The sequence below is a fragment of the Vigna angularis genome, chromosome 5, assembly GCF_016808095.1.
Source record: "Vigna angularis cultivar LongXiaoDou No.4 chromosome 5, ASM1680809v1, whole genome shotgun sequence".
In the NCBI taxonomy this organism is placed as follows: Eukaryota; Viridiplantae; Streptophyta; class Magnoliopsida; order Fabales; family Fabaceae; genus Vigna; species Vigna angularis.
In genome coordinates this window covers 10,656,934-10,680,347 of record NC_068974.1, presented here as the reverse complement: position 1 = coordinate 10,680,347, position 23,414 = coordinate 10,656,934, and the positions used below count along the sequence as shown (strand labels likewise).

At 37.8% G+C, this 23,414-nt stretch overlaps 2 protein-coding genes across 3 annotated transcripts in view; both read left to right on the top strand.

Moving 5' to 3' along the window:
* LOC108340342 (DExH-box ATP-dependent RNA helicase DExH3) overlaps positions 1-6,878 on the top strand; it is a 29,517-nt gene extending 22,639 nt beyond the window's left edge. The window contains exons 13-19 of the mRNA XM_017577643.2: positions 2,729-2,798; positions 2,901-3,049; positions 4,473-4,781; positions 4,898-4,957; positions 5,419-5,571; positions 5,675-5,785; positions 5,965-6,878. Of these exons, the coding sequence (XP_017433132.1) occupies positions 2,729-2,798; positions 2,901-3,049; positions 4,473-4,781; positions 4,898-4,957; positions 5,419-5,571; positions 5,675-5,785; positions 5,965-6,435 (1,323 nt within the window). The 3' untranslated portion in view covers positions 6,436-6,878. The remainder of the gene's footprint in view (positions 1-2,728; positions 2,799-2,900; positions 3,050-4,472; positions 4,782-4,897; positions 4,958-5,418; positions 5,572-5,674; positions 5,786-5,964) is intronic.
* Positions 6,879-7,896: 1,018 nt separating this feature from the next.
* On the top strand, positions 7,897-23,267 carry LOC108340418 (chlorophyll(ide) b reductase NOL, chloroplastic). Of its 2 annotated transcripts, XM_017577797.2 has the most exons (14): positions 7,897-8,246; positions 9,074-9,142; positions 9,865-9,926; positions 10,022-10,108; positions 10,881-10,948; positions 11,022-11,070; positions 11,157-11,242; positions 11,682-11,739; positions 12,783-12,833; positions 21,871-21,921; positions 21,993-22,034; positions 22,767-22,877; positions 23,022-23,080; positions 23,213-23,267. In XM_017577797.2, exons 1-13 carry the CDS (start codon positions 7,985-7,987, stop codon positions 23,067-23,069), a joined length of 1,044 nt encoding a protein of 347 aa, XP_017433286.1. In that variant the 5' UTR covers positions 7,897-7,984; the 3' UTR covers positions 23,070-23,080; positions 23,213-23,267. The 2 variants fall into 2 exon arrangements, with proteins under 2 accessions (XP_017433286.1, XP_017433285.1); XM_017577796.2 differs by having other exon boundaries at positions 23,022-23,267.
* Positions 23,268-23,414: the final 147 nt, after the last annotated feature.

Below are 23,414 nucleotides of genomic sequence, written 5' to 3'. Positions count from 1 at the left end.
GTAAAACCGATCAATAGTACAAAACCGAACGGTCATTAACGGTAAGGCTCCTCGGAGGCCGGGCATAGTTAAGACCTAACCCAATTAGTAAGGCCGAATACTACTGTGAGACCGAACACTACTAAGAGATCGAATGCTAGTACAAGACCGAGCACTACTAAGAGACCGAGTACTAGTACAAGACCGAGCACTACTAAGAGACCGTGTGCTAGTACAAGACCGAGCACTAAGAGACCGAGTGCTAGTACAAGACTGAGTGCTAGTACAAGACCGAGCACTACTAAGAGACCGAGTGCTAGTACAAGACCGATCACTACTAAGAGACCGAGTGCTAGTACAAGACCGAGCACTACTAAGAGTTCGAGTGCTAGTACAAGATCGAGCACTACTAAGAGACCACCCACCCACCTAAGACCGAACGGTCATGAATTGGTATGACTCTAAAGAGACCGAACCCAGTTAATGATCGAGTACCTAAACATGGCCGAGTGGCCAATCAACGCATGGCCGAGCGGTCAACAACGCATGCTCAGCTTTCTGCATAATTCTGCAGAACTTCTGCAGAATGATGAACACACTAGACTTTACCAAAACTAAACATTTTTCCCAACTTCTAATCTTCCATACATGAATCATATACCAATTTACACCTATCCAAGGGTACCTAAATCTTCCTAACATCATTCCAAAGAGTCCCATACCAAATTTCACTCCAAATTCTGCATAATCAACAACTCAATGACCCAAAACCCATTTTCCTACTTTTTACACATTTTATAGAGACTTAAGGGTTCTAATAGGTTCAGTTATACTTGCTCAGACTCTTCCAACTGACCAAATTCACTCTTAACCCCAAACTCTCATTTTCACCTACTCACTTCCTCAAAACCAGAACAAACCGAACATTATGCAGAGAACTCCAAACCATTCATAGGTTCTCGCATTCACAATTTCAATCAAACATTCAAATTACACACATGCAACCATCCAAACAGTAAATTTCATATATAGAAAATCTTAATTAAATTAACTAGCTTCCCTTACCTCTTAGCTGAACTGAACAACTTCTATCCTTCTAGAAAATTTGCTCACAACACCAGAAAATCTTAAGAACACCTATAGCTCACAGATTTTTGAGAAGAGACCAACCAAAGGGCTAAGAACGTAGTCAGAATTGAGGAGAGAAAGCTGATGAACACATGCAAACCGAAATGTTGCTTGCATGTGCTAAAAGTTTCAGAATTTCACAAGACTCAAGGGAAATGAAACTTACCAGCTCTAAACACGAAATTGATCGGTGGGATAGGAAGCTCTTGACGTCTGGATCGTTTAGGAAGCTTCTGATCGTTGATTAGATGAATCTCCAGTGAGAAAATTTAGAGAGAAGGGAGAGGAAGAGTAGAGAATAGTGTTTTTAGAGAGATAGAAAGTATTTAGATAATGAATCGAGTGTTTTAAATTTCTATTTATACGGTTGGCTTATTTTAACACAAATGCTCGGTCTTATTACTTTAATACATCTATCTACTCTTAACTGGCTATTTTCTGGGTTCTTGCACACACACACACACACACACACACACACACACATATATATATATATATATATATATATATATATATTAGATAAAGTAGAAATTAAATTACCTTACCCAAATTGAAAATTTGAATTATTGATCGGAACAGAACATTTTTAAAATATACTGAATTTAGATGACAACAATTCAACTTCAAACCTCTGTTTTCCAGTATGAAAATAATGCTATTGGCTTGGAGATAGGCACTTATTAATGTTTGAAAGGTGTTATGGTGTTGAAAAATTGAATATTAAAATGTCGAATTGATAGGATACTGGGTGATAGGATAGAAGGCAGGGGAGTCGAACGGTAGGAGGCAAAGGGAAGCAAGCCGAACGATGGAAGGCGGTGAAGAGCTGGAGCCGAGCGGTAGGAGGTAGGGGGAAGCAAGCCGAACGGTGGAAGGTGGTGAAGAGTTGGAGCCGAACGGTAGGATACAGGGGGAAGTAAGCCGAATGGAAGGCGGTGAAGAGCTAGAGCCGATCGGTTGAAGAGTGACTATCCTAACTCGGACAACAGTTAGGATGGCCAGGAAATAATTATAGTAAATAGGGCCATATCCTAGGAAAATATTCAGTACAAGTTAGGGAAATATTCAGTATAAGTTAATTATAGTAAATGGAATTATATCCTAGGGAAATATTCAGTATAAGTTAATATAGTAAATAGAATTATATTCTAGGGAAATATTTAATATAAATAAAGCTAGATGCTATTGTTTAGGGCATGCTTTTGATTATTGTGACAGGCGACTATGCTCCTGTGAGGGAGGTTATGCTCCCAGTTACCCTTGTTTACTTTTGTTTATTTAGATATTACCATCAATAAAAGAAATCATTCGTTAATTATCATTTGTTCGTTGTTCTTTTTATCTATTGTGATCGTGGATAGTTACGTCTCCTACTCGGATACGTAACACGAATGGTGTTGAGAAATTGCATATTAAAATGTTGAATTATGTGTTCTATTTGTTAACTAAGTCAAATTACATTTTCTGACTGTTTTTGAACTTGGGCAAAAGCAAAGAGCGCATCAACCCATTCTGTAATTTCCTGCAGTTTGCGTACATACACATGTGTGTACATATTTGAGGCCTAGTGATTGATTAGTCTGTAAGTAAAGATACCATGTTTTACCATTTAATGGAACAGGTTCAAAATGCTATTGACTTTCTAAAGATGATTGGAGCACTGGATGAAAAAGAAAATCTTACAAATCTCGGTGAGTCTATTTTTTCTATCCTATTTTCTTGGTTTCTCATGTGCCTATGAATATGTTTGATGGTTATAAGTAATTCTTTTGTTTCCATTTTCTTTCAATCAGGGAGTTTTCTCTCTATACTTCCTGTAGATCCCAAGCTGGGCAAAATGTTAATAATGGGAGCTATATTTCGATGCTTTGATCCTGTTCTTACAATTGTAGCTGGCCTTAGTGTCAGGGATCCTTTCCTTTTGCCCCAAGACAAGAGGGATGTAAGTCAGCTGATTACCTTTTGTGCAGAATTGATTCTAATAACCTTTGCATTTATATGACTTTGGCTATGTAGCTAAACGATGAATACAAACTTTTGCTTCAATATTTCGTGAACCAAAATACCAAAAGCTTAAGCTGTTAGGTCTACACATGATGTTTATGCTATATCCCTGAATGTGATTAAGCAAACATTTAATGGAAACGGATAATCTCATATTTAGGCATTTAATGTGACAGCAATAGTGTTAGATCTGTGAATAGTGCTAATGTGATGGTGAAGACATTGAGATTTGTAAATAAATATGTTGAAAATCTGCAAATACAATATATTATTGTAATAAATATAGTTTATAGGCATATTATCTGTAATTTAGAGGAAATCGTCTACCCTCCCTTCATGTGTATTTATTCGACAGATCTACATAAACCTTTACCCGTGCTGTATTCAGACATAGTTTCAACCTATCTGTCTCTTTTGTTTGTTCTAACAAAATAAATTACTAAAATGTCTTCTCATCCTACTTTTAACCGAGTCTAATGGTGCATGCACTTCATGTAGCTGACTTCATCAAGTGGGAAAAGACCTTTTTATTAATCTTGTCCTTCTGAATAAAATTTTTCCTTTCATAGTGATCAGAAACTGGTACAAGAGTGCTGTAAATTGGAAACCAATACTGCGAATGATTACTGTAAATCGTATTCTCATCCTGCACTGGTTTCCTATTGCTGAATTGATATTCATATAATATCTTTATAATGTGCAAAATAAATACTACAAAAAAATTCACTGAGGTAAAGATAAATGTCGGAGACAGAGACGTAACAGGCTCTTTGAATACTCAGTTACCTCCCTTCCAATTTGTACTCAAACCTTCTTCCATGCTCTCTTGCAATCTACTTCCTTCCGCCCACCTGCTTCTTGTGCAGGTCGTTACAATGCCATTTCCTGGGTTGATTACCAATCACATTCCCTTCATTCTTCACAGGAACCTTCAGTTCCTTCTACTCTTTCCCTTCTTTTTTCTCCACACCATAGTGAGCGTTGTCTGCTTCACATAGTGACAATTAACTATGGGATGCATTAGAAGGTGCTCACTACTGTTGTTGGACTAAATTTGGACTTTCAGCTTAGAACTTGCACATTTCTTTCTTTGGTTGGTTGTGCATAATCTAATTTGCATTAGTTATCACCTCACCCTACATTTAATATCCCCTTCATCTTGGTATCTAATGTTGTGATTCCCATGTTCTACAATAGTAATAATTTGATATAAGGTGGGCCATATTAGCTAGTCTTTGAACCATTTCATTTTTTCTGTAATATGGCAATTGCTTTTCTTATTGTCACACATTATTATTTTAACCAGAAAGGTTGCGTTTACACTTAAAATAACTAAGTATAGCTTTTGCCTTTGTTTTCAGTTAGCAGGGACAGCAAAGTCTAGGTTTTCTGCCAAAGATTACAGTGATCATATGGCTCTTGTTCGAGCATATGAAGGATGGAAAGATGCAGAAAGAGAAGGATCGTCTTATGAATACTGCTGGAGAAATTTTCTCTCTGCCCAAACTCTTCAGGCTATTCATTCACTTCGGAAGCAGTTTAGCTTCATCTTGAAAGATGCTGGCTTGGTAGATGCTGATGCAAGCATGATTAACAAATTGAGTCACAATCAGTCTCTTGTCCGTGCTGTCATTTGTTCTGGACTCTTTCCTGGCATAGCATCAGTGGTGGTGAGTTATTTGTTTCTTATAATTTCTTTTTTTTTTCTCCACAGTAAATTCCTCACCTGGCTTACTAGTTGAGCTTTTATTGGTTTATTTACTTAGTTAATTCTTCCTCGGTGCAGCACAGGGAGACATCCATGTCATTTAAAACAATGGATGATGGCCAGGTTTTATTATATGCTGTAAGTGACAGACCAATTTAAATTTTTCCTTTCATCTTAAATGAATAAATTCATGTTGTGTATAATGGTTGATATTCAATTGAATATCCTTTAAGCAATTGACGAAACTTAGATATATTATGTTACGAGTACTATATTGGACTCCAATTAAAATTAAAGTTTCATCTTGGTAACTGAGGCCTTCATCTCAGATATTTAAATCGGCAGTAATAATTACTGAGATGAAAAGGAGATTTAATTGGAAAATAATACGAATATTACCTATGGTGTTATATCTAAGTTTTGCCCATTCTCGATCTAAATTGTTGTTGAGTGTTGCTTTTAAGAAAAGATTGTCTTGTTTTCAGTTTTTACATACAATAACAAGTACGTCTCCTTCTTGAATGTGGTTTGAGATAAACCCTTCCCTGCCCCTATAGTATTCTTTTTCTCCTGATGGTTAGTTTTATCATTTTGACCAGAATTCTGTGAATGCACGTTACCAGACCATCCCATACCCATGGTTGGTTTTTGGTGAGAAAGTTAAGGTCAATGCTGTTTTCATCCGTGATTCCACTGCTGTATCTGATTCAATACTTATCCTTTTTGGTGGTGTTCTAAGTAATGGGATACAGGTGATTAGTTATTTGATTCACATGCTTCTTCCAGTTGACCATCTCTATGGATTTCAATACAGTAATATCATCCTTTCTTTCTTCTCCCCTCTCATGGGTTTAGGCTGGGCATCTAAAAATGTTAGATGGATATGTTGACTTCTTCATGGATCCTAATTTAGCTGATTGCTATTTGAAGCTTAAGGAAGAGCTCAATAAGCTTATCCAGAAGAAGGTTAGTAGATATCGTTTCCCTGCAATAACATTCTTTGTTTACTCACCAAATGAAAGGTTGGTGCATGACGTGAGCTTTAACTTTTTATAATAATGTTACTTTTAGTTGAATTAATATAATGTTAATCTGTTATGATAGTTGAAGATAAATAAATTGATGATGGGTTTGTACTAATGCAGCTTGAAGATCCTAGCATTGACATTCACAAGGAAGGGAAGTACTTGATGCTTGCTGTTCAGGAGCTGGTTTCAGGGGATCAATGTGAAGGAAGATTTGTGTTTGGCCGTGAAAGCCGGAAGCCAAGGGCCTCTAATGATGAAAATAAATTCACAAAAGATGGGACAAATCCCAAGAGCTTGCTGCAAACACTGTTGATGCGAGCAGGACACTCCCCACCAAAATACAAAACCAAACATCTCAAGACGAATGAGTTTAGGGCACTGGTGGAGTTCAAGGGAATGCAATTTGTTGGCAAACCGAAGAGAAACAAACAGCTTGCAGAAAGGGATGCTGCTATAGAGGCATTGGCTTGGTTGACTCATACTTCTGATAATAATCAGCCCGAAGATGATAACTCTCCTACGGACGTCACTGACAACATGCTAAAACTCCTAGGGAAGCGTAGAAAATCAAAGCGACGCCATGATTGACAAGTCATCCATAGATGGTTTTGGGTTAGTTGATCCTATCCTTTTCAACTTTGATCAGTAGCCTAGCACCATGCAACTTGTTGCATGATTGTGAATGGAAGGGATTTATGAGAGACCTAGTATGAGGTCCTGCCAAGCATTTTCTTTTTTAGTGGAATATAATTTGTGATATTAGGCTCTTTGCTTTCTCATTTCTCCCCCTTTTGGAGGGCTTGATATTGATCTAGGATAAAATAGTTAATATAAGATGGTCGGTCATGGCCGTCTTCTGGCGCTTAGAGGTTCATTGTATATTTAGCCCACCAAATTTTGGTATCATTCTGTACACCAATATTTAAATATATCTTGTGTCCAAGACCGAGATACATAAAGTTGTAGTTAGGAATGACATGCCCTGCAATTTCTTATAGCAACATTCAATAGAATCAAATATATTTTGGTGCTTGGTCTTCCCGGTAAAAGCTGTGATGTACTAGTACACATTTAAAAATACTAATGGTTTTACTCTTTTTGACTTTGAGGGTGTGTCTGGTATCAGACAGCTTCTTCTTGCACCTTCATACATTTTAACCTTTATTCCTTTTAAGTTATGAAATGACTCATTAGTCCTTATTTTTTTCCTCTACACCTTCCTTTCCTTTCTTCTACCTGCGCGCGCCCCTTCTTCCTCAACCGCACCTCTCTTCGCCCACTGTTTAACTTCTTTCTAAAAATATATCTAAGATGGTACAATTTAAAATGATTTCTTTTTTTGTATTTAAAAATGTTTAATTTGGAATACAAAATTTGTATTTTGGACCAGAATGCAAAATATACCATTTGAAGTATAAATTTTATATTTTAAATTATATAATTTGAAATAATTTTATTATTAGAGAATGTATAATCTGAAATATAAAATTTATACTTTAGATTATATATTTCAAAATACTTTTGGATTGTGCGATTTAAAATTTAAGAAAGAAAATTAAAATAGAAGGTAAAGTTTTTCAAGTATATGAAAATGCAGGATTAAATTATTGGGATGCAGGAAGAATCAGTCCTGGTATCAGCATTTATTGCGTACACGTTGGTACTTGTCTAAAACGTATTTTTGTCGTCATGTACTTTGCTCAAAAAGTAGTTATCAATTTTAATCATCTCAATCAAAAAATAAAAATTGAGTTATTGAAAAAATACAAAACGAAAGAATATAAATTTGAGAACATAAAAAAAATTAGATTCTTAAATGGAATTTAAGTTTTCTAAAATAATTCAGATATTTCGTAAAATTATAAAATTTTGATTGTTTTAGATTAGACATTATCATAAAATATTTTAAATTCTTTATAAAATTAAATTTCTAACTCAATAATTTAATTCAATTTAGTATTAAATTAAATTTAACTCTTTAATTTGTAATTAGACTAAAATTGATTTAAATTGCCACGAAGTGATCAAATGAAAATGGCACAAGAAGACGCGTGTTGGTGTGCCACGTGAACTATCTATCTATTGCGCTTAAGATCTCTTTTCCCTTTCTTTCTCATTCCCATCTCGCATCAAATCAATGGCTGCAACCACCACTCTCTCCTTCCACTTTCCATATCGAAAGCTCTCTTCGCGCTCTCAATTTTCCCTCTCTTCACCTTCTTCCCGCTTGAAATCCTACACTGTTGCTTCCCGCTACAATCTCTGCATCTCCACCACCGCCACCCTCTCTCTGTTGGCTTTCCGAAGCCCAAACTCTCCGACGTTTCTCGCAAAGGCTACTCGGAACACTCAGCCCATGCTCCCTCCTTTCAACGTTTTGATTACTGGCTCAACCAAAGGTTAACACAATATACACTCTTTCACTCTGAATTACAATAAAAAAAACATAGCTACTGTTTGAAAAATGACTCTTAAATTTCGGGAATTTTAAACTATTTCATTTCATTTCCTACGTCTTAAAATATTTTTTTATAAATAAATTTGAAGTCTGAATGACTTAATTTAAGTTTTACTGAAAAAAAGGAAAGAAGAGAAAGAAACGAATATCAAACTTCGTAGATTCTCATTTTATTTTAGAAACTTGAAATTTTATATTTTCGTATGATAAAAAACATCTTTGTCAATTTTTGGGATATTTAATTTTGCTTTCTTATTTTACCATAAAATATTTTAAATTTTAAAAATAAATTATCTCTAAATATTCTGAATTCTTTCTTGTTTTTGTTAAGATGTATTTCAGGCACTATATTTAATATTAGCCAAAATATCTTACTTGTGTATAATAAATTTTTTTAATTGAACACTTTTTTTCAGTTTAAAATAATCTGATCTCATATTAAATAAAGCATACATTATAAATTTTAAGTATAATTTATGTATTTTAAGTATTTATTTATTATGAATTTGAAAGTATTTATCCCATGACGAAATACTAATTAATTTTTTGTTTCTACTTGGAGCATACTTTCTTCCATTTTAGAATTTAGCTGAAAATATAATTTTCTTGGACTTTAATTGTGAGTATCGAATGAATTCAAGAGATTCAAATGCATTGGAACTTGTAAATGCATCCACAAGGGCACCACCACATCACAATTTTTTTTTTTTTTTATATATTCTAATTTATTTTCCATTTATACTTTTTATATGATATGATATGATTCAGGAATAGGGTATGCATTGGCGAAAGAGTTTTTAAAAGCTGGTGACAACGTCCTGATTTGCTCAAGATCAGGTGAGCAAAAATGATTGGTGTTTCATACATGTACTCTGTTTACTTTTGTCATATTATATACTTATTCGATGTCTTTCAAAGTCTTTTCAGTTTTATTTTCGAAGAAATTTTATAAAATGTTGATTCAATGGTGATCACGCTTTTCTTTTCCCACTTAGCTCCCTTTAATTATGTTAGTAGAGGTTGAAAAAAAAGCGTTTGAAGTCTCTGCAAAACTTAATCTACTTTTGCTACAAAAAACTTATTTACATGCTATTTTTTTTGTTTTTCTATGTCTTGATTTTGTTGTCGAAAAGTTTCTTCAATCACAAAATTATAACAGTTATAAATGTTTGCCTTCAGTACCTGGAAACTTGTGTTTTGTTATTGCTCTTGGAAAGTAAACTTGTGAACCCATGACACAGTAAGGTCTTAGGTTAAAGTTCCACTATATGCAAGTAATACTTTTTTCACCTCCAATCATAATTTTACATTTTTTTAGCTCTTGGAGATTGAACATTACAGTAAATCAGTTATTCTATTACATTGCTTTTAAGATATTTGTTGTATCAGATAATCATTTATGGACATCTGTTTCCTTTCTATCAGTCCCAGTCCTTGTTATCTGTGCTTCTCTTGAAATTTTAATTCATGTTACGAATTATTTCTGAATGCCTGGGATTTTACAGTCTTACTTATCTGAATTTTTTTGTCTTTCTGTATATTTTATTTTCATTTAATAGATGAAAGGGTAGAGGCTGCTGTCCAGAGCCTGAGAGTAGAATTTGGGGAGCAGTATGTGTGGGTACCTCCTCTTAAACTTCTTTGTTAATAGTAATCCGATTATGATAAATAGTTGGTTTGCGTGTGTTCTTACATATATGCTTTTCTTTCATGCAGGGAACTAAATGTGATGTGAGAAATGCAGAGGATGTGAAGAATTTAGTTTCATTTGCTCAAGAAAAACTGAAATATATTGATATATGGGTATTAGTGTCTGATTTCCTTTCCTGTTGTGATTTATTTTGCATATATTGGTGGGAAAATATTACTAAGATTTTATTTTAATTAGTTCTTATTGTTGAAGTCATGGTCTGAACAACAATGTAAGCTGCTGTTCTTAGCCTAATTATAAATGTGACTTAAGAAATGATTTTTTAAACTGTTTTTTATAGTACCAGATTTCATATAATGAGTTCAATCGCATAATAGCATGTTCTACTCGGATCCTTTTTTATTGTGAAGTGGCATATGTTTTCTTTTCTTGCAAATAAACAATTCTAAGTGCAGTTATATCTACAAATTAAAGAATTAGCAGTGGCGTGCCTATAATCTACTACTGTATATACACTGGATTTTCGCAAATGACCTATTTGGAAGTTGGATAGTTTATATTACTAGCCACATCGTTATTTACTTGGTACTTCCTTGTTGTGGAACTTGAACCAGAGACCTGACTCTAGGAAATATTTGCCATTAGTACCTGGAAACTTGTGTTTTCTTAATTACTTCTTGTGTGTCAGTTTGCTCTTGTTAGACTCTTTGGAGTCAACACTTTATATAGCACTTAAATAACCTTTGTATAATTCACTGTCAGCTGTCTTTTACAGCTAGCAACAAGCATTTCCCTACCACTCTCCTCCTTAGAGTAATACTGACTATTTTTATACCAATTTTATTATTAGTTCCATCCCTTCATTCAATATGTTTCTAAGTACAGTAATTCTAATTTTATCCTTTTATTTTGAGAATTATGCAGATCAACAATGCTGGATCAAATGCATATAGCTATAAGCCACTTGTTGAGGCTTCAGATGAAGATCTTATGTGAGCTTCGATCCACCTTCTACCCTAAATGTCAAATTTTTAAATTATAGCATTTTTTATTCTTTGCTTGCAGTGAGGTGGTGACAACAAATACACTTGGCTTGATGATATGTTGTCGAGAGGTAAAATATATTCGTATCTAAGAGGCACTATGAAATATGAACAAAGTAGGTGCACAATTATGCATAGATATTTAGTTTCCATTTAGGCAATCAAGATGATGGTGGACCAACCTCGAGGAGGTCATATTTTCAATATTGATGGAGCAGGTTCGGATGGGAGGCCAACTCCTAGGTACCTTTTTGGATTTACCGGAGTATTTCATTCATGGTTTTGGTGCAGTTTTCTGCATATGGAGCAACAAAACAAAAGTAATTTATGATGGTCAATAATCATTAATCAGTTGCTATTTAACATACCAAATCAGTTATTGTTAACAATTTGGTAATCATACAGCAGTCTCACTTGATCACATTTTGATGAAAGTGATGGATTATGAGTACTTTTTAAGTTTATTATAGTTTCTTCACTTTAGTAAGTCTTATAATCTGCAATACTTGCATAGGCAGGAAAGCCTAGGGTTTGCGTGGTGTCAGTTGAATTTAGTTTTTGAATGAAATCCAAGAAAGCACTGTAGATTCCACTTGAAATCATAATCCTAGTCAACTTACAAAATTATCACCAGTCCTATATGTTCTGGTGAAAATTCACTAATTCTACCGCTATTTCTTAGGTTTGCTGCATATGGAGCAACAAAGAGAAGTGTGGTGCACTTAACGAAGTCCTTACAGGTTAATGTTTTGCATTTTAAAAGTGTTATTTCTCTTCATGTACCTTGATTATCTTTGATTCTATATATTTCCAGTCCATTTGTGTTTGTTAGTTAAAAGTTTTTATACAGTATTCCAGTCTTAATGGTATCAAGTCAGGTTACTAATTTGTGGTTTTTATTGATTCGTCCTTTCTTTGACTCCTAGCTCTTCTTCTAACAAATAAGAGACGTGTATTACAAAATTACTAGCTTTATTTTGTTTTTAAAAAACTATGGTTGTTATTTACTATCTTCAAAAGAAAAGATGAACCAGACCCATAAAAAGCATACTAAAACATATTTTGTATTGTCATTCTCTAAATATTTTGACAAGATAGGATTGCTAGAAAGGGTAAGAATGTTGCGGGAATGAATAGACATGCTGGGCAAGATGGAATTAGAAATGCATTGCAGAGAAAGTTTGGAGCAGTTTTTGTAGAAATCTTGGCTTAGGTGGTTTGAGCTTGTGGAGGCCCTAGTCAAGATTGCAACTAAAAGACTATAGATGAAACCATCAAGAAGGATTTGTCTATATACTTGATTTTAGAATATAATGTTATGATACAAGTTAGTTCATCTATATGAAACGCACTTCCTTGATAAGTCGTAGATTTTATTGTCATTCTCTTAATGTAATTATTGGTGTTAAAAAATAAATGAGATATCACATAATATTGCTAAATAATCAGCGAAACTAGACAATATTTAAGATTAAAATATGTGTTGGGCTCTGGCATTGACCAACAATACTTGATCGTATCTTGTAGAATTGTAAATTAAATTATTCAGCCAAAATGCTTTAGCTGCTTACAACATGGTGTTTTGACATTTGTAGCTATTTTTTTTTTCACGTTTTAAGCTGGTAAAGTTTTTCCCTATTCTTCCATGAGACATATTGGATACAAATTTTCTCCTTGGTCTTCTTCCTTCATTGTTCTAATAGATTTCTTTGAATAAGAATTATAAGTATGACTACGGATATACATGTCTACGTATATAATACGTCTTCTTGACATTTCACAGGCAGAATTGAAGATGCAAGATGTTAAAAATGTCCTAGTGCATAATCTTTCGGTAGGTTTTTTCGTTTTTACATCCTATGATAATATATTATGGCCATGGATACAAAAGCTTGCATGTTTCTCCAATTTAAGTGTTGCCATTGTTGTTAATTTATAATAAAGGAAAAATTTTGTTTTTTTTTTGTATACTTTCGATCAAAGGTAGTGAAAGCTTACAGTATTTTCATATTCATTAATTTGATCTCCAAACCTTAAAAGCATATGGATTTAGTCTTTTCTCCTGAGAATTCATGTTTTAAGATATTAGGAAGGAACCAAGTCACATGTTTTTTATATTTTAAGGACTAAAAATTTAATAATATATGCAAGGACCTTGGCCACATTTAATAGAGTATAGAGATTAAAAACACATTTTTTTTTTCATATAAGAAATTTAGCAACTCTTCCAGAAAAAAATATTAATAATTTGACATGTCTTTTCACATGCAAAGTCATTTCAGTTCCCTTTGTGTTACTAGAACTGAATGAATCCCTTTACTTTTAGAGCCTCATTTACTAGAGAAGGCTTGAATGTGCTCAAGAGCATACAAATATTTATTACCCTGTACACTGTGATGGAACTTGGTGGTGAAGGAACTTGTAGCAAAGTTGTGTTAGTCTTACAAAACAGAACAATAACTCCCTTGCTTATCCACTAGGTTAAATAATGATGTTAGCCTTAGTCACAAAAAAATTAATTTACCTATTCTATTACCTATCAGACAAAATTATGGTACTGTTAGGGGTTGGAAAGTTTATGAGAGAAGGAAGAAAAGAGAGTAGAAGAATTAAAAGGCGGGAAGTATGGGTATAAAAGGAATAACGCATTATACTGTGTTTAGTTAGAGAATTATATACTTTGTATAGACCTGTTTTCGAACCCGGTTAGGGGGGTTAGGCTCTCGACTTACACGTTATTTTCATTCTTTGTTACTGTGAATAATATACCCATTGTTTGATTCTTTTGGTCTGGGGTGAGTGTGTATTAGTAAGTGAGGGAGACGGTTAGGACGCCTAACAGAGTGGTCCGACCTGCTGGATCCTTGTGGAGAGAGATCGGAGAAATGGAGGGAAGAAATGAAGGACGCCTAAACGTGGTGGAGAACTAGCTCGAAGCGATAGAGATTGTAGTAGATGGATTGAAGGCTGAAAACATGGCGATAAGACAAGATTCAGCAGCCATTCGCCAAGATCTTTAGGAAATCATGTGGATGTTGGGGAATCGCAATCGTGACCACGAAGGTGGATCGGATGGGAGTCGAGCATCCGTGAACAAAAACTAGAGGACGAGGCGAGAGGGTGAGAATGGAGGACGCGAGACAGATCGAACGGAGGGACAATTCAATTGGAGAAAGAAGGTGGAACTTCCCGTATTTGAAGGAGTGGATCCTTTGAACTGGATCAACCGGGCGGAGCGTTTCTTCGAATTACAGGGAGTGACGGAGGAAGAGAAGGTCAAAATCGCATATGTCAGCATGGAAGGGAGCACTGGCTATTGGTATCGGTTCTGGCGGGAAAAGGCGACAAACCGCACTTGGGAAGGGCTGAAATGTGCGATGATCGGAAGATTTGGGGAAAGGATTTGGGGCTCAATCTTTGAAAGGCTAGTGACGAACTGTCAGACTGGAACGGTTGAGGAGTACATCCGAGACTTCGAAATTTTGGTAGGGCAAACGAGCGGGGTGACGGACGAACAACTTCTAGGCTATTTCCTCGGGGGTTTACAGGATGACGTGAGGAGTCGAGTGCAACCGCATGATCCGCAAGAATTATTGACGGAGATGCAAATCGCGAGAGATGTGGAGGTCCTATCGGGAGGGACGAAGACCTGGGGTGGAGGCGCGAATCGACCACAGGTATCAGGGGGACGAACGTCGGGGACGATAACCCGAGTGGAACCGATGTGCAATCAGGAGGGGCGGACAGTTAGCACGAAGAGCGTAGGTTTTGGGGGAAGAGAAGGCAACTCAGGGAATGTTGCGGGGAGGGGTGCGAGTGCTACGAGGAACAACACCATGGGAAGAGGGGTGCGAAACCTTCCCTATCACGAGTATCTCAAGAGATGGGAAGAAGGACTCTGTTTCAGGTGTGGGGGGCAGTTTGGCCCTGGTCAAAGACCTTGGAGAAACCGAGGTAGAGGTGGAGCATGAGCAGCTAGAGTTATCTTTCTTTTCTGCAGGAGGTTTGACCCAACCGAGAACCATGAAACTTCAAGGGAGTGTGGGAGACAGGGTGGTGTTGATCATGGTTGACAGTGGCGCTAGCCACAACTTTATATCCAAAGTGTTGGTTGAAGAGCTTCAACTGGAGGTGGATAAAGGCTAGACTCATCTGGTCTGTTTGGGGGATGGACAGAGGAAACAAACCCAAGGTTGTTGCAGAAGGGTAGTATTACTGATGGGAGCAATCGAAGTTACAGAGCAATATTATGTCTTCGATTTAGGAGGTGTAGACTTGATCTTGGAGGTGGAATGGTTGGCTAAGTTGGGGGAAGTAGTGACTAACTGGGGCAACTTAACCATGACAAGGATGGGAAAGGAGGATGTCCACAAGACCGCCTTTAGGACACACCAAGGGCATTACGAATTCTTGGTGATGCCCTTTGGGCTTACCAATGCCCCCACCACATTTCAAAGTGCCATGAATGCCTTGTTAAAACAACATTTGAGGCGATTTGTTTTGGTATTCTTTGACGACATTTTGGTCTATAGTAGGACTTGGAGAGAACATCTGGAGCATGTGGGATGTGTGTTGAACATATTGATGCAGCATCAATGGGTGGCAAATCGCAAGAAGTGTGAATTTGGAAGAATGCATATAAGATATTTGGGTCACTTGATATCTAAAAGAGGGGTGGAAATGGATAAGAAAAAAGTGGAAGCTGTTCTGGGATGGGAGGAGCCCAAAACCATCACAGCTCTGAGAGGATTCTTGGGCTTGACTGGATATTATAGGAGATTAGTTTGAGACTATGGAAAGATTGCCCGCCCCCTAACTGATATGCTGAAGAAGGGCAGTTTTATTTGGACAGACGTGGCCAGGGAAGCAATGGGGAAACTGAAAACAACTATGACCACTGTACCTGTTTTGGCGTTGCCTGATTTCACTCAGGCCTTCCATGTGGAGTGTGACACGTCTGGGGTGGGAGTTGGAGCAGTTTTAACACAGAACAAGCCGCCAATTGCTTTCTTCAGTAAAGCTTTGTCTGAAGGGTCTTTGAGCAAGTCCGTTTATGAGAAGGAGCTCATGGCCCTCGTGATGGCAATACAACACTGGCGACCTTACCTTTTAGGCTAGAAATTCGTGGTCCATACTGACCAAAGAAGCTTGGGATACTTGTTAGAACAGAGAATAACCAGAATCAACAAAACTAGATTGCTAAACTCTTGGGCTATGATTTTAATATAATATACAAGTCGGGAGCTATGAATAAGGTAGCGGACGCATTATCCAGGAAGGGAATGGAGGCAATGGAGGAGAAAGATGGGGGGTCTAGGAGTTTAGAGGAGGAGGAGAAAGAGCTGAGCATAATAGTTAGACCCTGTTAGATGTTAAGATGTGTGTCTTTGTTATTTGGGCTTAGTCTATTCTGTATTAAGGGCATTGGCCCATATCTTACAATATAAATAAACTACCCTATGTGTAGTCTAAATACACAAGGGATATTTTCTCCCAATCTTCTTTATTTCTCACATGGTATCTAGAGCACAGGAATAGTTCCAGTCAACTCCACGGTCTCCGGCATCCATCACTGGTGCTGTTGTCGCAGTCGCCGCCGCTGCCGTCGTCGCAGCCGCCGCCGCCGCCGTCGCCGGAGTTCCAGAATCGACCGGCGACCACACCATCGGAAGCGTCTCGGCCGGGCGACCACCGTCGTACGAAGATCGCGGCGATCGGACCTCTCACGCGCCTCCACGCGCCGCCGCAAGAGTCGCCGCTGCCGCCGCGCATGCCGGCGCGTCGCCGGAGATTTCCACCGCCGATCAGCACCGCCGTGATCGCCTCCTCGCCCTCTTTCTGGATCTGTGGTCGTTGCGTCAATCAGAGCACTTTGAATTTTTAGGGTTTCTCCCTCTCCATGGCTGCCCAACTTGATGATCGGAGTCAGTCTTGCCAATCAGGTAAAGGACGTCCAAAATGTGACCACTGTGGCAAGCTAGGCCACAAAATTGATAGATGTTATGCGCTTCATGGACATCCTCCTCGACCTATAGCAATGGCTAATTCTGATCCACCTCTCCCATCACCGTCTGCAGACCATCCTACATCAAATCCCATAAATAACCCTTTACTCTTTCAGGAATTTCTCAGATGGTATGAGGACCGTCAGCACTCTAGTTCCACTACATCTGCTTCTATTACACGCACAGGTACTCCTTTTGTTGGTCTGACTCACTCTCTCGGATCTTGGGTCCTTGACTCAGGCGCCACCGATCATATCACTGGTAACAAGTCCTTGTTTTCTTCCTTGTCATGTCCGGTTAATTTACCCTCGGTAACGATGGCTGATGGGTCTAGAGTCTCATCTCGTGGTATTGGTACTGTTCATATTTTTCCCTCCATATCCATTGATAATGTACTTTATGTCCCTGGGTCTCCGTTTAACTTATTGTCCGTAAGTCGTCTAACTCGTTCCCTTAATTGTGTTATTTCTTTTACCAAAGATTTTGTTTGGTTGCAGGACCGGAGTTCGAAACACATGATTGGCACAGGATGTGAGTCTCATGGCCTATATCATCTCAGCCCTTCTCCACATGCTGGCGTAATCATGGAGTCACCATCCCTTCTTCATGCTCAGTTAGGTCATCCCAGTCTTGCCAAACTGCAGCAACTTGTTCCGAGTCTGTCCAAATTATCAAGTTTGTCGTGTGAGTCTTGTCAGTTAGGTAAACATACTCGTAGTTCCTTTCCTCGTAGTGTTTCACAACGAGCGTCATCCCCCTTTTCATTGGTTCATTCTGATATTTGGGGACCTAGTCGTGTTAAGTCAACTTTAGGATTTCAGTATTTTGTTACCTTTATTGATGACTATTCCAGATGTACTTGGTTGTTTCTCATGAAGAATCGTTCTGAGTTGTTTTCTATTTTTCAAACCTTTTTCAATGAAATAAAAACTCAGTTTGGGGTTTCTATTCGCACTTTACGCAGTGATAATGGCCGTGAATACCTTTCTCAACAGTTTAAACATTTTATGGCTTCTCATGGCATTCTTCACCAAACCTCATGTGCTTATACCCCTCAACAAAATGGGGTGGCTGAGCGCAAGAATAGACACCTTATTGAAACAACTCGTACCCTTCTCATTCATGGTCAAGTACCCTCACATTTTTGGGGTGATGCTGTTCTCACGGCATGTTATCTTATCAACCGCATGCCATCTTCCGTCCTAGAGAACAAAATCCCTCATTCTATCTTATTTCCTCAAGACCCTCTGCATCCATTACCTCTTCGAGTTTTTGGGTCTACATGTTTTGTTCATGATTTTAGTCCTGGTCTTGATAAGTTGTCTCCTAGGTCTCACAAATGTGTCTTCTTAGGATTTCCACGGTCACAAAAGGGCTATAAGTGTTTTTCCCCTTCCCTCAATCGTCATTTTATCTCTGCTGATGTCACTTTTGATGAGTCTTCTTTTTACTTTTCACATCTATCTTCTAGTTCTGTACCTCTCCCTGTTACTGTTGATATTCCTCTTATCTGTGATCCTCCTGGTGATGCTCCACCCATTTTGTCTTCTCCTTCTTTAGACTCTCATTCACCACAGGATCATCCTTCACCTCCACCCCTTCAGGTTTATAGTCGCCGTAATTGTCTCCCTCATGACTCACTTCCGGTGCCGCCTCATGTGTCTCCTCCGGCTCCAGCAACTGAGTCTGACTTGCCTATTGCCCTCCGTAAAGGTATACGCTCTACCCGTAACCCTTCCCCCCATTATACTGTTCTTAATTACCACAGATTATCTCCATCTTTTTATACTTGTCTCTCATCCATTTCTTCTGTGTCAATTCCCAAATCTGTGGGTGATGCCTTAACTCATCCTGGTTGGCGTCAAGCTATGATGGATGAATTAAGTGCTTTACAGGAAAGTGGAACTTGGGAGCTTGTCCAATTACCATCTGGAAAGTCTGTTGTTGGTTGCAGGTGGGTGTATGCTATCAAGGTTGGTCCTGATGGCACCATTGATCGTCTGAAAGCTCGACTGGTTGCCAAAGGCTACACACAGATTTTTGGTTTGGATTATGGTGATACTTTTTCTCCAGTGGCAAAAATGACCTCTGTTCGCCTGTTCATTGCCATGGCCGCTCTTCGACAATGGCCTCTTTACCAACTTGATGTCAAAAATGCTTTTCTCAATGGTGATTTGCAGGAAGAAATTTATATGGAGCAACCGCCTGGCTTTGTTGCTCAGGGGGAGTCATCTGGATTGGTATGTCGTCTTCGCAAATCCTTATATGGCCTAAAACAGTCTCCTCGGGCCTGGTTTGGTAAATTCAGTTGTGTTGTTCAACAATTTGGTATGTCTCGCAGTGAAGCGGATCATTCAGTGTTCTATCGCCACTCGAGTGCTGGATGTATCTATTTAATAGTGTATGTCGATGATATTGTTCTCACAGGAAGCGACTATCTTGGCATCTCTCAGATGAAACAACACCTTTGTCATCATTTTCAAACCAAATATCTTGGCAAACTCCGGTACTTTTTGGGTATTGAAGTAGCACAATCCAATGATGGTATTGTCATATCTCAGAGGAAGTATGCGTTAGACATCTTGGAGGAAACAGGGTTAATGAATTGTAAATCTGTTGAGACACCTATGGACCCTAACATCAAACTCCTACCAAATCAGGGGGAGCCTTTCTCAGATCCTGAACGGTACAGAAGACTAGTTGGTAAATTAAACTATCTTACTGTTACGCGTCCTGACATTTCCTTCGCAGTTAGTGTGGTGAGTCAATTTCTAAACTCCCCATGTGAAGACCATTGGGATGCAGTTGTTCGTATACTGAAGTATATTAAAAGATCACCTGGAAAAGGTTTGCTATATGGCCCTAACAACGATACAAAGATCGTTTGCTATTCAGATGCTGATTGGGCTGGTTCCCCTTCTGATAGGAGGTCTACTTCTGGATATTGTGTCTCTATTGGTAGCAACTTGATATCTTGGAAAAGTAAGAAGCAAAGTGTTGTGGCAAGGTCGAGTGCAGAAGCATAATATAGAGCTATGGCATCAGCTACTTGCGAGCTTGTGTGGCTTAAACAATTGCTTAGTGAATTGAAATTTGGAGATGTCACTCACATGATACTTATATGTGATAATCAAGCTGCTCTCCATATTAGCTCTAACCCTGTCTTCCATGAGAGAACCAAACACATTGAAGTTGATTGTCATTTCATTCGAGAAAAAATCATATCCGGAGATATCAAGACTGAGTTTGTTAACTCAAGCAACCAGTTGGCAGACATATTCACTAAGTCCTTACGAGGACCTAGAATTGATTATCTTTGTAACAAGCTTGGAACATATGATTTATATGCTCCAGCTTGAGGGGGAGTGTTAGATGTTAAGATGTGTGTCTTTGTTATTTGGGCTTAGTCTATTCTGTATTAAGGGCATTGGCCCATATCTTACAATATAAATAAACTACCCTATGTGTAGTCTAAATACACAAGGGATATTTTCTCCCAATCTTCTTTATTTCTCACAGACCCTATTGGAGAGACTTCCAGGAGGTGCTGGAGGAAGTGGAGGAAGACGGAGAGCTCCAGAAAATTGTGGCAAACATTACCAAGAATCCTGATATGCATTCAGCGTTTACTTTGGAAAATGGGAGGTTACACTACAAGGGCAGGCTAATATTGTCTGCTAAGTCGAAATAGATCCCGTGGGTTCTAGATGAGCTGCATGCATCAACTACGGGGGGCATTCAGGGGTATACCGCACATACAAGAGGGTAGCCCAATCCTTGTATTGGATAGGGATGAAGAAAGATGTGACGGAGTATGTGGCTCATTGTGTGGTGTGTCAACAACACAAGTATCTGGCTGCTTCACCACAAGGGCTGCTACAACCCTTACCCATTCGCCAAGCAATATGGGAAGAAATCAGTATGGATTTCATTGTTAGACTCCCAAAATCCAAGGGATATGATGCTGTTTTGGTAATGGTAGACCGTCTCAGCAAGTATGGCCATTTCATTCCTTTGAAGCACCCTTATATGGCTCGCGCGATGACAGAGGCATTTGTGAGAGAAGTGGTGAAGTTGCACGGGGTGCCCAAGTCGATAGTAAGTGATAGGGACCCCTTATTTTTGAGCTTGTTCTAGAAAGAGTTGTTTAAGCTGCAGGGGAAAAACCTCCAAATGAGCACTGCTTACCACCCGGAGTCGGATGGACAAACGAAGGTATTAAATCGGGTTTTAGAAGGTTACTTAAGATGTTTTTGTTCGAAGCAGCCCAAGGGCTGGAGCGCTATACTGCCTTGGGCCAAAGACTGGTACAACATCAGCTATGAGAGAAGAAAAGAGAGTAGAAGAATTCCTAACTGCTAAGGCAGTTAGGAAAAGGCGGGAAGTATGGGTATAAAAGGAATAACGCATTATACTGTGATTAGTCAGAGAATTATATACTTTGTATAGACCGGTTTTCGAACCCAGTGAGGGGGGTTAGGCCCTCGACTTACACGTTATTTTTATTGTTCGTTACTAGGAATAATATACCCATTGTTTGATTCTTTTGGTCTGAGGTGAGTGCGTATTAGTGAGTGAGGGAAACGATTAGGATTTTATGCTCAGATTCCTAACAGGTACTAATGAACTTTTTTATAGTTTCAATATGGACTGTCTAGTTTGGACCATGTGCAATTTTTTCTCCCAAGATTTTTGTATGTCAATTAAGTCCTCTAAAAACTAAGCAAAATTGGTGTTAATTTCTCTTTGTTTCACCATAAAGACATGAAACATATTATGCTGGGCTACCTGCAAAGTTTTAATGTTTGGTTTTCACATCAATGTTTATAGCAGTTGTTGGTTTTCTTTCCTTTTTCAATGTTGCAGCCAGGAATGGTTACAACGGATCTTCTCATGTCCGGTGTTAATACAAAGCAGGTAGATTTGCAACCAAGTTATATTATTATATTTTTCATTGTGTTTTGTACTGACTTCTTTGTTATGTGCAGGCAAAGTTTTTCATTAATGTCTTGGCAGAACCGGCTGAAGTGGTAAGATTTTCACAGCAGGGAATGGTGATACATAAGCACCAAACACTTGGAAAACCTACTCTTATAAGCTAGCCGTTAATATAAGAGAACTAAACTCTCGAATACTCTATCCAACATTTTATTCTACTTGATTTGAGATTTAAACATCTCGTACTAGCCAAGTCTATCTGACGAACTTTGTGCAAACAAACTCAAGTAAGAGTGATAAGAATCTATTAAATATTGCAAGTGAAAAATCCTTCATGATTACTTTCATAAACCCAAAAGATTAACCAATTAGATTATGGACTGTCAACGTTCTTACATTAAATTATGTACCTCACAATTCCTGAGGACTTTGGGTTTGAAGCCTGGACAAAGCCCAAACCCCATCTAAAATTCTATCTTTATTTGAATTAATGGGTCGGTAAGGACAAACTCTAGACAGCCTGAAATATAGACTCCGTTATGGTTTGAGGAAAATGCTTTATGATTGTATTCAGAATCCAGATTGGCAGATAAATAATAAGCTATGTGCAGGGAATTAGGTGCTAAAATAGAAGAAATATTCTCCCCGTGACAGTGCTAGTCACTCTAGACTGTAAAATTGCCTAAACTTGATAATTTCTGATGGAATCATTTAATAACCCTAGTTTACAGCTGTTGGTCACTGGATTACTGGAACCGTTTGGTATATGATGTGATTTCTATTTTATGTGTTGGATGATTTGTGAAATAATGTGGTGTTGACAGGTTGCAGAATACTTAGTTCCAAACATTAGATCCATCCCTGCAAACGGATCAAAGAAACCAACATACATTCGATTCCTCACCGGTTTGAAAGCCTATTCCCAGATATTTTCAGTTAAGATAAAGCCTAATCTATAGTAGTAAACTTTCATTGCATGCATTATCGTTAGTTTCACCTATGCACATTTCCATTCCGAGCAAAATCTAGCATTTCAAACTTGTTTACAACTTCGTGCATCCTTTTCTGTAACTTTACAGAGATTGGCATTCGGAGCAAGAAGGAACCGATACATTCTTGAAGATTGAACTTCATGAAAGTTTGTGCAATTTGCTACTTTCATTTCTATTTTAGATGTCAATTAACCCCCCCTCCCTCCATTTTTTTTTTTAAATTTTAAGCCGTTCTTTTCTATTATTATTCTTACTAACTAAAATTTACATGTTTTAAGGGTACATATAGGTGATAAACTACCTTTTGGCAATGAGAGAGAAGTATTAAATGAATCGTCAAAGCATATATTATTTTAACACGGAAATAATTTAATGTAATGATTTTCAATAAGAACTTTTTATTTATTTTTTTCTTAATGTGAAACTCAATAGTAATATTGTTATTACCATATAGAATTATTATGGGAATTACTATTTGCC